The 21,579-nt window shown below is 36.5% G+C and overlaps 1 protein-coding gene across 12 annotated transcripts in view; it reads right to left on the reverse strand.

The window, feature by feature from the left end:
* The window catches only part of ATP13A3 (ATPase 13A3), an 83,128-nt gene that overhangs the window by 36,554 nt on the left and 24,995 nt on the right, over positions 1–21,579 (reverse strand). For 10 of the 12 annotated variants that reach the window (XR_010155900.1, XR_010155899.1, XM_016942523.4 and 7 more), the window contains 13 exons: positions 20,507–20,680; positions 19,637–19,819; positions 19,331–19,401; positions 16,952–17,032; positions 15,752–15,821; positions 14,120–14,254; positions 13,567–13,639; positions 9,980–10,111; positions 8,309–8,488; positions 7,703–7,860; positions 6,774–6,962; positions 4,571–4,632; positions 1,152–1,302 (listed from right to left, as the gene is read on the reverse strand). Coding sequence is in view for 10 of the 12 variants with exons in the window: in XM_016942523.4 (XP_016798012.1) it covers positions 1,152–1,302; positions 4,571–4,632; positions 6,774–6,962; positions 7,703–7,860; positions 8,309–8,488; positions 9,980–10,111; positions 13,567–13,639; positions 14,120–14,254; positions 15,752–15,821; positions 16,952–17,032; positions 19,331–19,401; positions 19,637–19,819; positions 20,507–20,680 (1,659 nt within the window). In the remaining 2 variants the exon portion in view is untranslated. The remainder of the gene's footprint in view (positions 1–1,151; positions 1,303–4,570; positions 4,633–6,773; positions 6,963–7,702; positions 7,861–8,308; positions 8,489–9,979; positions 10,112–13,566; positions 13,640–14,119; positions 14,255–15,751; positions 15,822–16,951; positions 17,033–19,330; positions 19,402–19,636; positions 19,820–20,506; positions 20,681–21,579) is intronic. The other 2 variants (XM_063807440.1, XM_016942522.4) reach the window with 1 other exon arrangement.

Below are 21,579 nucleotides of genomic sequence, written 5' to 3' on the forward strand. Positions count from 1 at the left end.
TTTCGTATCTTAACATCTCTAAAACTGGGATGCATCTTGTATCATATGACATCTGCATCTTGTATCATATGACACCAATCACATCAAGTCACAGTTGTGACTGGCTATGTGAAACCATTTCACTGATAAGTAAGCTCTGGTGGGACCAAGCATCAAAGCAACTCAGGGCCAATGAAATATGCCATTATACACATTTTCTTAATTTCTTTGAAGATACACCAACACTGAACACTAAATCTACTGAAAATCTATTCAGTTGGAGAAAAGCTTAGAGAAGAACGATAAATCAGCCCATTTTTGTTATTCTCTCTATAAATGAAGTGAGGCCTCCTTTTCAGAGCAAGCACCATCCCCCATCCCCCAACAAGCCTTCACGATCAGAGACACTAACATACATATGGGCAAGGGTAAAATTTGAAGTAGCTCACTGCAGCTATGCAGAATTACCAAATCAGATCTTCATTTTTAGAGTAAAAAAGTGCCATCCAGATGTACAATGAAAACCAAGAGCATGAAGGAGAGACACCAGGCATGGGGTGGGGGCCAGAGGAGACCGTAACCCCAAAGAAAATAAATAATTCAGAAGCCAGAAGGGAACTCTAAAATGAACTGACTTTGTATTTATAAAAGAAGAACTGAATGCTGTAAAATGATAACAACCAGAGAACGTAAGTAGGCACTTAGAAATTAAAAGTCCCAATGGCAAAAACAGAAGGAAGTTATAAACAAACAAAAACATGTGCATGTATGTGGACACAGTAAACAAAAGACAGGTAAAAAAGAGCAATGAAGACAAACGACTTTATACTCCTTTGCCTGTGGCCAAGAAATTGTGTCAGTTGAGATCATCTTACTGGCTCTGCTCTACCCTCCCCAAGTTGCTGACCCCTGGTTTACCTTAAACACAAAGCAGGGGCCTGAGCTGGTCAGCCTCTATTCAAGGTGTGCTAAATGGGTTAACTAAAAGTTACTTTTGCATGATTTTTAAAATATTTCTCCAGTGATGTAGCTTTAGAAATTACATAGCTCCTTTTAGGGTACAAGATAGACTGTCATTAAAACAAAAAGCAGAAATAATCCTTGTATGAGGTAATTTAATTTTTAACTATTATTTTCCTAAAGTTATTTGTATTTTAAAATATTTGACTTACCCATCCAATAGCCTCAAACATTTTCAGATCAAGTGGATCACCAGAGAGCACTCCTTCAATTTTTGTAAGTGAATGACAAGTAGCCATACAAGCAACAAACTGGGATTTTACCAACATCTCATTGCACACATTTTCTTCTGGTGAAAGAAATCTAAGCAGAAGACACACTGAATTAGCTTCATAAATTCTAAGATTCAAGATAATATTCTAACAGGGCTTTTCTGGTTTTGTAATTTAAAAAAAAAAACCTTTTAAATCCCAATCTGAGCTCCTAAGAAAGAGAAACTGTCAAGTGTCAGAAATACAGGGAAAAGAAAACCAGAGGGGTGTGAACTTGAGCTGATGCTATGGCTGCTGGCGGGATGAAGGGAGGAGGCCAGCTCAGTAAACTAAGAACTTGGGATTTAATACCCACAAAAGGACAGGAAACAAAGTCTGGCCCCATGCAAAGGGGGAAGCTGGTACTGAAAGGATCCCTCTGACTCAGGAAAGCCAGTACTCTTGAAGAGCTACACGCCCTTGGGAAAAGGGCAGATGAGAAAAAATTCATCCACAGACCTAAAGGCATTAATTATGAATAAGCTTGTCTTTTTCCTCACCCAAAGTCCAAGAAAATAGCTAATATCTGCATAATATTTACTATGCACCAGGCATTATTCTAAGAACTTTAAATTTATTGGCCCATTATCCTCACACCATAGAAAAGGTGTTTTATTACCCCCATTATAGATGAGAAAACTGAAGCAGGGTGATTAAGTGACTTGTCCCAGGTTACACCGTCCATAAGTAGCAGAGCAAGGATTGAAACACAGGAGGTCAGTTAAAGCCTGTTATGACACCGTTGATTACCACTGGGGCTCTTAGCCAAGCAAAGTCAGAACTTCTCCAGAGGGGAGCTCAAAGAAAATTCTGTTAAGAATGAGTCCATAATTTAAAGATGCGCTAGCAAACAATTCACCAAGAGTGTCAACAGACATAACAAAGACAGAATTAGAATCCTATAAATTTGGCCAGGGGCAGTGGCTGATGCCTGTCATCCCGGCATTTTGGGAGGCTGAGGCAGGAGGATCATTTGAGGCCAGGAGTTCAAAACCAGCCTGGGAAATATAGCGAGACACCCATACCAATTCCTATGTTTAAAATAAAAAAATAAAGAATCCCGTAAGTTTAAGATAACAGAATGGCAAATCTGAAAGAATGCAAAAAGGGCATTTTAAAATTAGACATAGAAAGAGTAAGACACTGTAGATGCGAGAGTAGGGGTGGGAGCAGACTTGGAAAGAACCAAGTAAACCATGTGTTGTCCAACACATGGTTAGGATTCCCAGAAGGAGAGAAAACAAAACACAAGGAAAAGGCCATAATGGAAGTAAAAAAGGCCTGAAAATTTTCCAGAATTTATGAAAAACATGAAAGCATGAAATCAAGAAGCATCATGAATCCTGTACACACAAATAAAAAGATCACAGCGAATCTGCAGAAATTAAGGGTGAAGAAATATTCTTCAAGCAACCAGAGAGAAAAAAGATTACTAAAGAGACTAAGATTTATCAGTACCAATTAACAAAAGGTATTAAGAGAAATGAAATAACAGCTTCATAGTATTGAGAGAACACAAATGTCGAACCTAGAAATCTGTATAGTTACACTACCACCCAAGTGACAGTGGGCTGCTCTGCCTATGGAGGAACCATTCTTTATTCCTTTACTTTCTTAATAAATTTGCTTTCACTTAAAAAAAAAAAGAGTGACAGTGAAACAAAGCAAATGAATGTAGTTACAGAAGATGGCAATTTACACAAGATGCAATGGTTAAGGTATTTGTACACCTAGGTAAATCTAAGCATGCAGACTGTATAAGACCAAAATAATAATCAGAAAATATTATGCAACAAATACATATAGGAAGGGAGGAGAATAACCAAAAGTATCTTACAGTCCATAGGTTTGTTTTGGGGGGCAGGGGAGTGGTTAAAAGGCAGTATTAACACCCATGAACTTTAAGTATAAATATTGATAATGTAAGAACAAGCAGTATAAGATTGGGATGCATAAAGTGAGAAAATGAGAGAAAAAATGAGAATGTGAAAATGTATATGTAAATTGGGGGAGCAATGGTAGAAATAATTTCTAATATATCTGAATAAATGTGCACATCATGGCACAGAAAGACTGAAAAGTAAACAAGTGGCAAAACACACACTAGGCAAACATCAGGCAAAAGAAAGCTGGTATAGAGCTATATAATTATAAGACAAAACAGAATTTAAGGCAACATGCATTACTAGGGATAAGAAAGGTCACAATGTGACATACTATTTTCCAAGACACAACAACTCTTGAAATTACATTGGCCAAACAATACTGTCTCTCAAGCTATATACACCAAATTTTAGCAGACTTTTGACGGGGGGAGGGGGAAGACATAAACAAAACTACAGGAGTAAAACTTCTGAGCTTCAAAAAGCAACAGAAACAAAAGTAAAGAGATGAGCCAGAGACTAATAGGATAATTTTCAATACACAACATTGAAAAAGATTCCTATCCAGGAAATAAAAAAGACCTCTAACAAATAAGATAGACTTCCCAACAGAAAAATGAGGATATAAACACACAATACACAGAAGAATGCTAAATGACCCTCCCTCCAAAATGTGAAAAGATGCTCAATTTTATAAGAAATGAGAAGAATGTAAAAACCACAATGTAATACTCATATCCATCCATCTGGCAAAAATTACAAGTCTGACAATATTAAGTTTGGCAAGAATGTGGAGTAAAAAGATCTTTACCCACTGAGAGAGAAAGCGTAAGTAAGCTGAAGCCGTGCCCATGCTACGGCCCAGCCTTTCCATTTACAGGGATCTAGCTTACTGAAACTCAGCCACATGCCTACAAGGACTTACGTGTAAGAACTTTAATTCCAGCACTATTTGCAACAGTGCAGAGAAAAAAGAAGAAAAAACAGAATTGTCCCTTAGTAGAAGAACAGACAAGGTTTAATCATTCAATGGAATAAGACAGAGCAGTTAAAATTAATAAACTAGATCTGCACATATCAACATGGATAAATCTTGAAAACAAAGTTTGGAGAGGGGAAAAAAGCAGCAAAACATATGTACAGTATATCATTCATGGATACTTATTTATAGATTTATACTTAGAAAAAATATAAAATATGCAAAAATAATTTCAGAATGGCAGTAGGAATTGGGGAAGGGATACAGTGGGACTTTGGCAACTTCTATAATATTTTAATATTCTAAAGGAAGCGATCTGAAGCAAATATGGCAACATGTCCACGGTTTAATCCTGGTGTAGGTACACAGTTGTCTATTACTTCCTTTATGTTTGAATGTTGCACATGTTAAAATATTAAAAATAAACTAATAAACTATCAAGTCTAACTAATATTTACCGTGCATTTTCCACTCGTTGAATCCCCCAAAGATCTAAACCATCTTCAGTTAGAGTTCCAGTCTAAAAAACAAAAAAGCACACATGCACAAAGTATGGATGATGCCTCAAAAAAAACCCAAAAATAAAAATAAAAAGCAACCACACAGCATTAGAAACTATGCTACATATAACATAATGGAGTTCTACAGAGTTAAAAAAAGAAACAGGCAAGATCCCTGACAGAGAATGGCTTCCAGGACATATGGTTAAAGTGGGAGAGGGGGTGCAAACAATGATCACAAATCTTCTACGTAAGGGCAGAGAGGGGTATATATTTATGTGCTTATACTATCAAAAAAAAAAATCAATGGAAGGATGCACCAGTTAACCTATCTTATCAATCAATAAAGGATGCCTATAAAGGAAAAAAGGAAGGATTACTGTATAAGGAGGGCCAAGAGGAACAGGTTAAAGTACATCAGGAGGAAGCAACTGGCCAAATCCACAAGGTAAATGACCTGGTTTCTTCAACAAAATAATTGGAGATAAGGGGTAAGTAAAGGCAATTGTTACATGTTAATTGTAAGCAATGTAATCCCTATTTGGATTCCGACTGAAAAATCGACTAGTAAAAATTTGAGATATGAGGAAATCTCAACTGGATATTAGAAAAACTAAAGAACTGCTAATTCTGTTAAATGTGATAGTGATATTTTAAATATCCTCTAGACACATACTAAGGTAGTTATGAGTGAAATAATGTCTGATGCTGTCCCCTTCAAAATGAGCGGATAGGTAAAAGAAGACTGACAATGTGTTGATAACTGATAAAGCTGGGTAATGAGTAAATGAGTGTTTATTATACACACATCTTTTCTCCACTTTTGTCTTAAAACTTTTAGGAAAGTTTCCAAAAAAGACAAGCATAAGTGAAATTTTTTGAACTGATAAATATGAAATAATTGTGGCAGTATGTGACATATTTTTTTCTAACAGAACATGTTTCCCATTTTTTTCTGTAATAATGAAATGCACAAAAATCAAATTTGTATCACATCAGTTACCCAGAAAAGTTTGATAGAAGGTTTTTTGGTCAAAGTTTAATTCTCAGAAAACTTTAAAGAAAATTCCAGCTCAGGAAAGGAGAAACCTTTCTAAGAGGCAAGATATACTTCACACAGGTACATAATTTGTCATTTTCACATAAAATCAGTGACCTTCATAATTCTGAAACATATTCAATAAAATCATACAGCAAACACTAAACATACACACTTACAAGCAATAAAATCATAATAAATATATATGTATGGAGCCTATTGTGTTAAATAAGAATTACTGTCTAAAAAATTAAAGGTCACGTAATCTTTACTGCTACTACTATTAATACTACTAGGCCTAATTCTGGAGTTAACTAAAGCTTTGAGCAAATAAGCAATATCCAAAGTATTAAAAATTGAGAAAATAAGAAATATAGCATGTCCTCAAATACGATTGTTTTGTCCGTCTTTTTTTATAACATGATGGGGGCCAGTGGTGGGGAGAGCTGAGGCCCAGCCGCGACCACTATCTACACGGAGTTTGCATGTTCTCTCCCTGTCTGCATGGGTTTCACTCCAGGTACTTCGGTTTCCTCCCACATTCAAAGCTACGCAAGTTAAGTGAACCAGCACATTTAAATGGTCCCAGTCTGCCCGAGTGTGAGTACACCCTGCGATACGATGGCATCCTGTCTAGGGCTGGTTCCTGCCTCGTTCTGCCAGTTGCTGAGATACGCTCCCACTACCCAGGAGCCTGAAATAAAACAACTGGGTAAATAATTACCTTACTTGTTTTTATTTCTTTCTTAAATGAATGTATAGCTCATATTTATTTCAATGATTAATATCAGAAGTGTTTTAGATCTTTATTTAGAAGTTTGGTGACTTTTTGTGACCAAAATATGGCATAGGAACTTAAATCTCATTTGTATCAATTAGCCTATGGTAAAACTGGTTTCATTTCATTTAAAGTTGCAGTTTCCAAGAACCTATCAGTAATGTTAAGTGAGAACTTATGGTATAGAAAAATGATGCATATACCAAATAAGTGGAGGAAAAGGAAAATTAGAGGAACATGACAGAATGTGTCCAAATTTGTTGACAAAGAAAATAAAAAAAATTGATCTAAATATTTAAACGCTACAAAGTAACCTTTGAAAGTAACTATGAAACTGAACCCACCTTGTCAAAGCAAACAAGATTGAGCTGTCCACAAATATTTATTCTTTGAGGACTGATACAGAAAATACCGATTTTTTTCAGTCTTCTCTGAGCATACACAATACCAGCAGTCATTGCAGCAGGAAGTGCAGGGGGCACAGTAATTGTGATAATATCAAGAGACTCGATAATTATGACCCCAACTTGTACCTACAATTAACACAAAAATAAAATGTCAAATCCCCAGTATTATTTACGGATTTAATATGGGTATTTCTTTAGTGAAAATCTGTAAGCCAATTTCAATTGTATATTTCAATTTTATGTATGTGTGTGTATATACATATCTATTAACCATATATAATTTTTTCTTCAGATATTTCTGCAAAATAAAAAAGCTCAATGGATTATAGAATGACAGCTACTTTCAAAAGAAACTTATCTCATTTTCAAGGCGCTACATACTTCACACATGACACACTTCAAAGCCGGTCAACAATCATTATCAGATATTGACTCAGCGTGCACACACCTTACTGTGCCACTCTCCACTTCTGACAAGCGGCGCCTTCAATTAACTAACCACAAATCATTTTAACACTGTATATTACATCTCAGAGGTAAAAAAGAGAAAATAAAGCTTTTGGTGATTATGTGGGGGGGGTTTTTTTTCCTGTTTTTTTTTTTTTTTAAAGTCACAAGACCAAGTAAAAGACCATCTAAACCAGAGGCACCCAAAAGAAGTATCCTTTACAATGGAAATGTTCTATAGCTGGGCTTTCTAATATCATAGCTACTAGTCTCATGACTTTGTTAGCATTAAATTAATTAAAATTAAATTAGCTTAAAATTTTAGTTCCTCATTCTCACTAGCCACATTTCAAATCCTCAATAGCTGCATATGATAAATAATTGAGGTTCAAACCCTATTAAGAGTCCCACATACATACCTCATTTAAAATGCTATTAATAATAGTGTAGATAAACCCAATGCCAGCAACTGCCACAAGACACAGTAGAAACAAGTAGGCATCTCTGTAGAGTTTAAAATCAGTTGGTTTGGGATACAATATGGAACGAACAAGCTGTCCTTTGGAAGTACTAAATCCTTTCAAAAAAAGACGACAATTATTGATATTTGCATAAAAAAATGAGAATTATCTCCCAAAACAGAATCTCTCTTTTTTTTTTTTTTGAGACAGAGTCTCGCTCTGCCGCCCAGGCTGGAGTGCAGTGGTGTGATCTCGACTCACTGCAAGCTCCGCCTCCCGCGTTCACGCCATTCTCCTGCCTCAGCCTCCCGAGTAGCTGGGACTGCAGGCGCCCGCCACCACGCCCGGCTAATTTTTTTGTAATTTTGGTAGAGACGGGGTTTCACCGTGTTAGCCAGGATGGTCTCGATCTCCTGACCTCGTGATCCGCCCGCCTCGGCCTCCCAAAGTGCTGGGATGACAGGCGTGAGCCGCAGCACCCAGCCCAGAATCTCTTTTTAAACATTGAGTAGGTATCAAATATGCTGAAACATGCAAAAAGAGATTAATTAAGATGTTTCCTACCTGTTCTAACAACTATGGCTTTGACGAGTTCTCCAGTGTAGAAACGAGTCTGAATAACAGTTGTCCCACAAAACAAAGTATGTCGTTTATGTGTTTCTGGATTATATAATTCATCTCCTATTCCTTTCACATCCACTGAAGGATTTGGCAAATTAGTCTTTGTCACTGGAACACTTTCTCCTTTAAAAAACAACAACAAAAACAGTTTACAAATTATTAAACGAAAGCACAGGAATCAGTATCGAACACCAAAAAATATTAAATTGTTAAATATTTTAAATGCTACCGTACTGTTTACAATAATCACTGAGAGTTGTATATGTGGACAACATGGCTTAATTTTTTGTCTACCAATTTCCTCACATAGAAGTATCAAATATTATCTCCCACAATAATTCCAGAAAGTGATTTGTGGCTCAAAGGTAATATTTGTTTATATTTAGAAACAGTTGCATTGTTCAGTTTCAAATAATTTCAAAAAAGATTAAGTAGTTGCTATAGTCCCTGCACCTCTAAGAACTAATGGTAACAGTGGAAAGCACTGTACAAAAGAGATGTGAGGGCCTACCCCGATCCACCCCTACACACACACACACACACACACACACACACACACACACAGAACAGAAAAGACAGCTGGGCAAAAAAGAGATGTGAAAATGAGTAATGTGGTGGTTCTCTCAAACAACCACAAACAGCCAAATTCTTTTTAAAATTAATTCTCTGTAGCATTCACATTTCTTGCTTCAAAGAAGGCATGTGTGTCAGATATGTATTTGTTTGTGTGTTTTAAGATACGAGATAGTGTTTGTGTGTTTTAAGACACGACTCTTAACAGTTTCAAAATGTATTACATATAAATCATTTTCTAGCCAGATCGACTAGGACAATTAAAAAAAAAATTCACACGATTAAAATAAGATATTGGACAGGCACAGTGGCTCACGCCTGTAATCCCAACACTTTGGGAGGCCAAGGTGGATGGATCACTTGAGGACAGGAGTTCACGACCAGCCTGGCCAACGTGGTGAAGCCGTCTCTACTAAGAATGCAAAAATTAGCCATGCATGGTGGCACACACCTGTAGTCCCAGCTACTCGGGAGGCTGAGGCATAAGAGCTGCTTGAACCTGGGAGCGGAGGCTGCAGTGAGCCAAGATGGCACCACTGCTCTCCATCCTGGGTGACAGAACAAGGCTCTGTCTCAAAACAAACAAACAAACAAACAAACAAAAAAATCAAGCTCTACCTCAAGATTGTGAATTTCCAAAGGGAAGTCATTCTAAAGCCTGTATCTCCTCAGTTCAAGAAAAATATAAAATCTTTCTTTATTCCCACTTTTTACACATCAAATGGGGAACCAAATACTGTATGCCACATTTTCTGTGGGAAAAGGCCGCCTTTCCACTTCCCTAACCATAAACCATTTCCTAAGGTCCAAAGAGTAGCCAGAGTGAGGTCAAGAGATGTGACCAACACTATAGCACAGTATCTAGTATTACAGCTGAGTATAATGCAGAATTCGGTCTACTCAGAATTTTAAATCTCCAATATCCAACATATTCATGAGTAAAGGTACAAATGACATAGCTAATTTTGAAAAGGCTTAATCAGTAACTTAGTCATGATATATCATGAACAACTCATGTTGATATTTACTCATTTAGCTTACCTGTTAACATGCTTTCGTTTACAATGCAGGTACCATTAATAAGCACAGCATCACAAGGCATTATTGTCCCATTTAATGGAATGACCATGACATCTCCTGGCACAAGGTCGGTAGAAAAGATTTCTTCTATTTCTGAAATTAAAGAAAGAAAGAAAAATCTGAAAAAGATATTCTTTACCTTGGAAAAATACAGCAAATACTATTCAGAAGTCATCTGATCTCAATAAGAAGTTTATAATGGGGTAAAATAGAAAAATCCAACAAATGGCAAGTTTTAACAAATAAGATTATTAGGCTAACAAAGCACGGTGTGTCAGCTAGTTAGTCTCCTGCTAGGACACCAGCTGTGCACCGGTGATGCCAAGTACCCTCTGACGAAGCAGGTTAAGCGTGCTTCAACACTCATGATAACCGTCCATGATAAATGGTGACTATTAATTAGCCTAAGGGAGAGACACAATGAGTCCACCAAGGAGATGCCTGTGAAACAGGTCAAACAAACTCCGATTTCTATAATCCCTTGGAAACAGAAGGAAGCACTAGAAAACTTAGCATCTTTTCTTTTCAACAGCGTATCTATAATATTCCTTTTCTCACTGCCACTATTTATAACCTTCAAGTCTCATTGCCTCAATATTCCTGAATTACTCTTTTTAGATATTATTTTAAATATGAGTAAATTCATTAAATAAATTAAACACTGTAATATTTTATCTAGCTCATTATTGCCTTACAAATTTTAGTGAAACACTTTTAAAAAAAGATCTTCCCTCTGGTACAAGTTGGTGTTTGAAAAAAAGAAAAATGAAAATGAAAAGATCTTCCGAAGGGTGAAAGGCTTTTCTTTAGGGTCACCTTATATGTAGGTATTCTCTCTCTTTTCCTCTCATTCTCTAACACCCTCCCTCTCCCTGTCCAGGTTTAATACTGTGCTCAGAAGACAGTCACACTAGTTTATAAATGGAGATGGATGAGAAGAAACTTATTGTTTGTGATGTTAGCCTGTAAGACAAACACTCTTTCTTTCCTTTTTTTAAAAAAGGAAGTAATTTACTAAATTATGAGGGAACAACTTTTAAAGAATGACATTTAGTACATAGTAGATATTATCGATCTTCGTTTTAAAAATAAGATCCCTTCTTTTAAAAATTTGGATTTCTTTAAAAAGAAAATAAATCCATTCCTCAGATGGGAAGAAAAAAGTAAAAATTTGACTTTTCTTAAAGCTTTTGAATACCACTTGAAGTTCTACTCCTTTTAGGCGTACCAGAAAACAAGCTATCAATGATATGTAAGACTATACAAAGTGGGTAAGGAAGATTCAAGTTGAATGGTATGTCTGCCCTGGCATCCCCATTATCTTCAGCAACAGCAGAACAAGAAGAGGAGAGGCATCAGTAAGCTACACATCTTAGACTTCAGCTAAGGGAGGCAGATCTTCCCAGCCAGAGTAGCAAGTGGCCAGGAAGCAAAGGGAAGGAAGCAATCTCTTGGGTGTAGCCTGAGTCAAGAAAATGGAGACTGATTTGGTGTTCTGAGTAAATCAAAGCGGCTTCTGCCTCCAAGGCCCATGATGCTGTGCTGCCTCCTTTACCTCTTCAACATCTTGCCAGACAAGTTACATGTCCAAAATATTACCCTTCTTGCAAGCCTGCTTCTCTTCCAGAGTTTCCTATTTAACTAAACAGCACCAACATCCATCCACCTAGCCAGACACTGCTCCATGGCCTCATATCCAATGAGTCAAATCCTGTTCAATGGTCACATTTAAGTATCTTTTGAACTCATTTCTTTTCATCTCCGCAATTGCTACCTTGATTCGGGGGGGCATGCCTTCAGTATTACTCTCCTCTAAACCAGTCTGAATGTGGACGCCAGAATGATTTTTTTCCAAAGGGCAAGTATTTTATCACTCCTCTGCTTAAAACCCTTCAATGGTGGCTATGCATGGTGGCTCATGCCTGTAATCCCAGCACTCTGGGAGGCCAAGGCGGGCAGATCACTTGAGGCCAGGAGTACCAGACCAGCCTGGCCAACAAGGTTGACACTGTTTCTACTAAAAACACAAAAATTAGCTGGGTGTGATGGTGCGTACGCCTGTAATCCCAGCACTTTGGAAGGCCAAGGCGGGTGGATCACTTCAGACCCAGAGTTAGAGACCAGCCTGGCCAACATGGTAACACCCTGTTTCTACTAAAAATACAAAAAACTGGCTGGGCGTGGTGGCACATGCCTCTAATCCCGGCTACTCAGGAGGCTGAGGCACAAGAATTCCTTGAACCTGGGAGGCGGAGGTTGCAGTGAGCCAAGATTGCCACTGCACTCCAGCCTGGGAAGGAGACTCTATCGAAAAAATAAAATAAAATAAAATAAATTAATAATAATAGCCTTCAATGGCTTTCCACTGTCTTTTGGACTGAGCCCAAATTCCTAACATGCTTCAGAGAGCTATCCATCATTTATAGTTGCTGCATTTGTCATACTAAATTTCTTCTTTCAGTTCTTATAATGTCCACACAATCTCTAATTTCTAGGCCTTTGGGTATTTAGAACCCTCTTCTCTCCTTCTCTCAGCCTCCCTTTATCAACTTCTCACCTACCTCTCATTTGGCTAATTCAAACAGTCACCACTTACAAGCACTTAATCAAAGAAGTCATCCCTGATACCTACAGTAAATGAGCTCCCCTAATACATAAGTTGGCTGTGACTTCTCCTTATCATAGCATTTGTCACACCGTATTGTTACTGCTACTAGTGTTATCTCTACACCGAATCCCCAGAGCCTAGCATAGTGCCTGCTGCATAGAAGAAAAATACAATTTTATATAAATAAATGAATTTGATACAAACTCAGGAACTGAAATGTATACTTTTAGTTCTTAAAAAAATGAATGTATGTGCGAGGCAGAGTGGCTCAAGCCTGTAATCTCAAGACTGTGGGAGACTGAGGCAGGAGGATCTCTTGAGCCCAGGAATTCAAGACCAGCATGGGTAACACAGTGAGACCTCGCCTCTTCAAAAAAAGAAAAAAAATTAGCCAGGAATGGTGGCACAAGCCTGTAGTCCCACCTACTTGGGAGGCTGAGACAGGTGGGTAAGTTGAGCCACTGCACTCAGGCCTGTGCAACAGTGAGACCACATCGACTTTAAAAAAAAAAAAAAAAAAAAAAAAAAAAAAGGCCGGGTGCACAGTGCAGTGGCTCAAACCTGTAATCCCAACACTTTGGGAGGCCCAGGTGGGCAGATCACTTCAGCCCAGAAGTCTGAGACCAGACTGGGCAACATGGCAAAACCCTGTCTCTAAAAAAAAAAAAAAAAAAAATACAAAAATTAGCTGGGCATGGTGGCATGCACCTGTAGTCCCAGCTACTCGGGAGCCTAAAGTGGGAGGATTACTTGAGTCTGGGAGGTCAAGGCTGCAGTAAGCTGAGATTGTGCCTTTGCATTCCAGCCTAAGTGACAGAGACACTGACTCAATCAATCAATCAATCAAAGAATGTATATGTATTACACTTTGGGCTTACTTCACACATTATGCCTAACAGGTATCTTTTTTGATTTATTCTTCCAACATTCAATTACTTACCTTCATTTACTCTACAAACTGAAACTCTTACGGTACTATGAGTTGCCACCATGTCATGCAACATAACATATTGCTGAAAGAGGAAAAAGAAGTTAGAAACTAGCCAATATGAACCCACTCCTCAGGAAAAAAGCCAGAGTGCTAAAAAAATAAGTTAATTCAATAAATGCATATCACTCCATCTTTATAAGATGTCGAGTCAGAAATTCAGAGTATTCATTGTTTTAGTTCAAGACAAAACAAGAAGCACTTTAACAGGATAGCCCTGAAAACAGTACCTTCCAGTATTCCAGTCTGTGATCAGCAACTACAGATCCCTATGGCCTCTAGACAGTCAAGTGGTAGAGTCTTGACTCTAAAAAGCACCTGCCATCCCCAACCTCCCAACCAGCAAAACAAACAAAAAAGGGAGGGGAGAAGGAGCATATATTCATGCAACTAAAATAATGACTGCATTGAGAATTTACTTTGTGCTGAGTACTATTCTACACACGTTAGATGTTACTACAAAATACAAATACAGTTGTGAAACCCATAATAAATTTGAACTTACCTTTCTAATGGAATATAGTGAGCTTACGATTGATACTATGGACATAACCACAATAGCTAGAGCATAGTAATAGTATTCATCAGTGCTCCACAGTATAACACTGAACAGCTGGAAAATGTAAAATGGGTTGAGAACCTAAAAAACAAGATTTTAAAGTCAAACTGAATGAGGTATTAATGACCATACAGATTGTCCACCTTTTCATTTGACAACCAAAAAGATACAAATATGTACAAGATAAGCTCCATAGTATTCTACGGCAAAATGTACTTCCCTAAAAAGTAAGGCAGGCCGGGCGCGGTGGCTCACGCCTGTAATCCCAGCACTTTGGGAGGCCAAGGCGGGCGGATCATGAGGTCAGGAGATCAAAACATCCTGGCTAACACGGTGAAACCCTGTCTCTACTAAAAAATACAAAAAAGTTAGCTGGGCATGGTGGCAGGCACCTGTAGTCCCAGCTACTCAGGAGGCCGAAGCAGGAGAATGGCTTGAACCCGGGAGGCAGAGCTTGCAGTGAGCCGAGATCGCGCCACTGCAGCCTGGGAGACAGAGCGGGACTCCGTCTCAAAAAAAAAAAAAAGGTAGGGCAATATGCCATCATACTCTTATTATCATTAAACTACTAGAATTTGGCTAAATAAGGTTAATTTAAATTACTGGCATCCATTTAGATTCATACCATTCAAATATAGATTCAGCTAGAAAAGGCTAGTAAGTGTATGATTTTAGCCGTTCTGCAATCTGCTTTGGCAATAAAGTACATTTATTTCCAATTACTGTGCTCTGGGCTAATAGAATACAAAACTTTTAACGAAATTGAAAAATGTTTGCTTACTATAAACTCACAACAAATTTACTTATATATCAAAAGTTAACTGGAGGCCAAAGGAAAGACAAATACGAGTTAATGGGTTATGTTACTTTGCTTTCTCTAAGATAATAACTAAGTATTAAATCCTGAATGAAAAAGAGATAAAGGGAGACCTTGGCAATGAACTTCATCCACCCAAATGTCATGGTATTTTATCAATTTCATTAAACACCCCCCACCCAATGTCTTCAAATTGATGCTTCTGTACTTTTCAAAGCACTTTCATATATAGTCTCATTTTACCTCAAAACCAAATGAGATAATTGGAAAAAACTTATTCCAAGTTTATAGGTAAAGGAGCAACAGAGAGAATGTACTAAAGATCAGAGCTAGTTACTGATGGAACTACGTTAAAATCAGGTCTTCCAATTCCTAATCACTACACTGTGCTATGCTCATAAGCAACATTACATGGCCACTCCCAGGAACTGATGAAAACCAATCTTACTTCTGCTCCTAAAAGTGTTCACCTAATACAACTAATTCTTGAGCTTTAGCCAAAAACCAGAATGAAGATTGGTGAGCCTAACTCTGCTAGACATTCAACAGGTAATAAAAGCAAAACTAGACAAAATTTTAAGAATACATGCCCCAGATTCTTTCTCTACCAGAGTAAATGTCTTCCGTCTTTACCTTCCAAGTAAAAATATGCAAAAAGAGGTTAGGAAAAAGAAAACCAAGACTATTTTAATCACGACTCATTCCAAATTGACACATCCATTGATCATGACTGTTAAGTTATATACAATCAATAGTCTTACCTCTTTAATTAGAAGCTTAAAAACAGAAGGCACTTTTACAGCAATTTCATTTACTCCATAAAGCAGTTTTCTATAACAGGAAAATACATTAATAGTATTACATTATATCATAATAGTATAATTTACGAAAGGCATTGTATTAGGTAAGGCTTAAACCACAGACTGTTCTTATTCATGTCTCCAAACACCTGTCTTCTATAATTCAACCTCTCTACCTACAGAATTTAAAACAAAGAAGTCAATAGTAGATACCTATACTGGTAGCACTTAACTTCATTTTGTCTCACATCTTTATGTGTGACAAGTATCTTTCCCACTAGTCTATAATACCATGTGAGCAAAAGGTTCTCTTTTGCATCCTTGAACACACTAGATCTTAACAATTTTGAATTACAATTATTTTTTGCAAGAAGCCAAATAAATTTGAGGGATCTTATTTTTTTTTAATATTGCACTAACAGTGTTTAGTTCAAAACATTGTACATTTGACTTTAAAAGAAAATGCTTTTAAAGTTTAAATGTTTCCACTTAATTCCTTATGTTACAATAGTATTTTCTATATGATAGAGTAATTCTAGACTTTTATGAAATGTAAGTCTAAATGAGTGAATTTTATGTTCTACCCCTTTGAAAGAACATGTTACAGAACTATAAGAAAATTTCTTATTGAATTTCAAAGTGGCATTTATCTTTAACATATGCAATACACTGGTGTATTTTTATGATTTAACAAGGAATAACACAATGAAGGAGATTATGTCTCCCAATTTACAATCTTTCATTACGGTGAATTTGAACTCATGCTTGTATTTCAGAAAATCTAAGGTGCTATCAATTGTAAGGCATACCATTATTATATGATCAAGAAAGATAAAAATGCTATCAAGAACGACACTTCACCAACTCTATGACACATCCCAATCTCAGAGACGTTAAAAGGTGGAAAAACGTGCACCTGGGAACTGATGAAATATGGTATAATTTCAGGGATACCAACTTCAAAATATCAGCTTGCACATTTTTATAATTCTTAAACTAAGACAGTCTTACCCAAATAAAACATCAATAAATTCTCAACTACTATGTCTGTAATATTTAAGTATCTGTTAATATGTACAACTATATGGTAAAGGGTTGACTATGTATACTACTGCTTTTAGGAATTTTGAGAAGATCTAACTTTAGTTGGATAAAAATTACCTGTAGGCATGCATCCCCTTTGTCAGTCCTGCACTATGCTTTTCATAAATTGACGTACAAGAAACACCTTCATCCAGTCCCCTAAATAAATCCAAAGTTTTTACTTTAAACAAAGTTTAAAATATCCAAATTTCTTAACGCCTCATTTTTCTATATGCCTGATTTTATAAAGGTGTGACTTCCTTACAAATCCTTAGAAACCCTTAACAAAAATTGAGATAACAAATGAGAATTTTTAAATCTCAAATTCTTAAGATAAACAATGACAAATCTAAGTCTCAAACCCAACTTCGAAGCTATTCAATATATTTATTGCAGGATAGATGAGATGGCTCTAAATACTCAAATGTATATAATAATATCATTATCCTTAAGACTGTGCCAAAGCTGTAATAACTAAAATTAAACTTTAAAATTTTAAGATAAAGTATAACTTGAGAATTCTAAACCAAAGATGAAAACATTTTACTTTTTAGCTACATAGTTTCTCCTTTTCAATTTTAGAGTCAAATTAAGAATTTCTATTCATTTTCTTCCATCTCCACAAAAGCATCAATCCAAACCCTTCCCTAATGCATACCTGGTTTGAAGTGCAGAATTTATGAGTCACAGACAATGCCTAAAATCTGTAATAATTCTAAGTGGGCTTCAACTAACACATCTACTTTTTCCCAAAATATCTTAATTATGCTTTTTTTTTTTTTTTTTTTTTTTTGAGATGGAGTTTTGCTCTGTCGCCAGGCTGGAGTGCAGTGGCACAATCTCGGCTCACTGCAACCTCCGCCTCCTGGGTTCAAGCGATTCTCCTGCCTCAGCCTCCTGAGTAGTTAGGAGTACAGGCACACACCACCATGCCCAGCTAATTTTTGTAATTTTAGTAGAGAAGGGGTTTCACCACGTTGGCCAGAATGGTCTCAAGCTCTTGACCTCAGGTGATCCGCCCACCTTGGCCTCCCAAAGTGCTGGGATTACAGGCATGAGCCACCACCCCCCGCCTTAATTATGCTTATTTTAACTGAGATACCAGCTATAACTCTAAAGCAAAGAAAGTCTTACATATACTTAATTCCAATCCCTTTCCACACTTTCCACATAGGAAAGCTAAGCTTCATAATTCACTTCAATCAATGGAGTAAGTTTAAATTTTTAAGTTTCTATGGCTGGCAAAAGACACACAGTAAATATGTTTGACATTTCTTCCCACTGAATTTGATGACTTCTCCAGAAGGCAGCAGGGGCCAGTGCCAAGTCAAAAAAAAAAAAATTTTTTTTTTAAACAAAATGACAGCCCATTGGCAATTTTCTTTGTTTTTATGAGATGCAGTTTCCCGCTTTGGCCCAGGCTGGAACGGAGTGGCACGGTATCAGCTCACTGCAACCTCCGGCTCCCTGGGTTTGAGCGATTCTCTTGCCTCAATCTCCTGAGTATTTGGGATTATAGCCATCCGTCACCAGGCTAATTTTTTTTGTATTTTTAGTAGGGATGGGGTTTCACCGTGTTGGCCAGGCTGGTCTTGAACTCCTCACCTCAGGTGATCCGCCCGCCTTGGCCTCTTAAAATGCTAGAATTACAGGCATGAGACACCACACCCGGCCTGATTTTCTTTAAGGCAATAGTTCTTAATCAGGAATGGTTTTTAAAACTAGGCATGTAAAAATGCCCATGCCCATTCCAGAATGTTCCAATTCATTAGTGTATCTGAGTAAAAAACCCAGGTATGAGTATTTTATTTTTTACTTCCAATAGAAACCTACAGGTATGAATATTTTAAATGTTCATAACATGATTTTCTTTTTACCGCTAAAATTAAGAATTCCTTTGGCACTCTAAAGCAACGATATTAATGAGTATTTATAATAATCATTTTAAGAGCAATAAAAATAGAATCTTAATGTGTACTTATATAACTTAAATCCTCGATTAAAAATAAAGGAATTACTACAGCTTGCCCCATTCTTTATCTACATAGTAAAATTAAATTTCTCTTTGCCTATTACTCTACTCCTCAAGTACCACCGGCTTTAAGTGTCAGTAAACCAACAGGTAATGATTCAGATACTCTAAGTTGAGACACAGGCTATGAGGTATACTCAAAATCACTTTGAGGTGAAACAGGTAAGAACTCAGACTCAGTAGACTTTGGCATCATACTGACTCTAAGTTTCATGTAAACTCTGCCATGGTGCAAGCTGCAGTGGGACTTATTTTAAAATGGCTAATGAGCCTTCAAACAGCAACAGGGAGTTGTTAATTAATACGTGAATAGAAATTATAAAATAAAACCTCAGCAATTTTATGAATACTAGAATGGACTCTTTTCTACCTAGAACGTTTTCAGGATATTCAAAATACAATCCAAACAAAAGGAAGATACTTACTTTAAGAAATCAAAATTGTGAATGGTATCATTCCAGAAATATTTTACACTATGGTGGGTGAAATAACGAATCTGTGGAACACAAATAAACGTTACACCAAAAAGCATATCATCACTTGTGATATGTAATCTGTTACTTCTATTAACAGCTATATATAGGATTATATATAGTAATATGTAATATTTTATATGCATGTAAATTTATCTCAAGCATTAACTGCAAACACAAAATTATAGAATATACATGATAGCATAAAATGTAACAATTCTGATTTTTAAAGAAACTTTGACATTAAGATCACAATACCTGTTGTGATTCAGTCTGTGAATATTTACTGATCCTGTGCCTATTTTCTTCAGTGGGATTCTCAATTAAACAAACTGCATGGCCATTTGAAAGCTTATTAGACATAGATTTTGGACTTGAAACTGGGTAAGTTTCCAAAGAAAGAACGCGAATTTTTGCACAAAACCACATTTTGAATTCATCCTTAAAGACAGAAAGGGATAACGATAAGGAGTCAATTTTATATAAAACTGCCTATATTTTCATTTATTTTCCATTCTTTACAAGACATTATTTCCTCATCTCTAACTGAGGAAACATCACGCCTACTCACTAAATATTAAACCATTTCATGAGGATGCTTAAATTCAAACATAAGGTGCTTTCCATTGCTCATGGTTTTTATGACATATTTTACCGATAAGCACATCAATACTTCATAAAATATCATGAGTAATTCCTTAATTAGCCTCTATATTTGGACTAAATATTAAAACCTCTTATAAAATGCTTCCAATTAGGGTTTTTAAAAAAAAAAAAAAAAAAGGCTGAAATGCATCAGCATCACACAGCAGACAGGCAGCTGGCCTAGTGACCGAGATCTGGACTGCAGTCCTAATGGACCAGCACCATAACAGACAAGTAGCTAATCTCTCAGGGCAACAAGAGAGATGAAAGGAAGGGGGTGAATCTGATCATCTTTAAGATTCCTTTAAACTCTAATCACTATAATAATAGTCAATTCAAACACAAATCCTCTAGAAATACTAGAATTAGCATTCCTCATTTTATCCAGGCAGCCATGTTCCCTTCATCTATTATTTTGAATAAAGTATACACAAAGACGTTGTTTTACTCCTTAATCAGCTACAAGTAAACACATAAACTTACAGTAGTCCTCAGCAGCACTACTTCACAGTCTTTAATTGCAGCTCTGACACAGGTCGCTTTCACCCGCCACTCAGGCATCCAATAGAGGAGGAGGAGGAGAAACCCACCAGAGCAAATCACTCCTAAAGAAACTATGGCAAGCTTCCAGCGACTCAAATTGTAACCATAAATCTCCTGCATGGACACAGCGATCACATGATTAATTATCAAATGATAAAATGATATGGCAGAGAAACACATTCCAAAGTTCTTTGTTTTCCAGATAGGTATTTATTGTCTTGTCACATAAACTGTAAATATTTTCCAATCCATAATTTACCTTTAAATTTTGTTTCTGACCAGTTTACTGTCAGTTATATTTTAAGTAAATTTGTTGGTATTTACACTTTGATTTTATATTTCATTTATGCCTAATACGTTCTTTCCCACTGATATAGTAAATTCATATTTAGTATACTTCCCTAGAATGTTTGCAATTTCATTGTTACATATCTTTTTAATTCTTCTTGAATCTATCTTGTTATGAGGTGGGCTTTTTTTTTAAATAAACATTTTATTTTGAAATAAATTTTAGATTTATAGAAAAGTTGCAAAAATATTATGAAGTTCCTGTACATCCTTTGTGCACTTTCCCCTAATGTTTTACCATTTCCTGGTACATTTGTTAAGAATTAATAGATTAACACTGCTGTATTACTATTAACTAAACTCAGTTTTAGGATTTCACTAGTTTTCCACTAACATGTTATTTCTGTTGCACAATATAATCGAGAGTATCACAGTACATTTGGACGAATAGATTTTAATCTACTATTTCCCAAATGATTTACTAATTGTCCCAATACCACTGCGACTAATCAATTTGATCCACTGACAAACTGTCTCATAGTTTCAGGTTAGCCCCCCAACAAGCATTGCCAGATTTAATAAATGAAAATGCAGGAGGCCCACTTAAATTTAAATTTCAAATAAATAATAATCTTTTTGTCTGTCCCATGCAACATTTGGACATATTTATACTAAAAATTTCTCCCTTCATTATGTGACTTTTACATTTAACAAGGCATCTTATA

Source organism: Pan troglodytes, chromosome 2, assembly GCF_028858775.2.
Source record: "Pan troglodytes isolate AG18354 chromosome 2, NHGRI_mPanTro3-v2.0_pri, whole genome shotgun sequence".
NCBI classification, from domain to species: Eukaryota; Metazoa; Chordata; class Mammalia; order Primates; family Hominidae; genus Pan; species Pan troglodytes.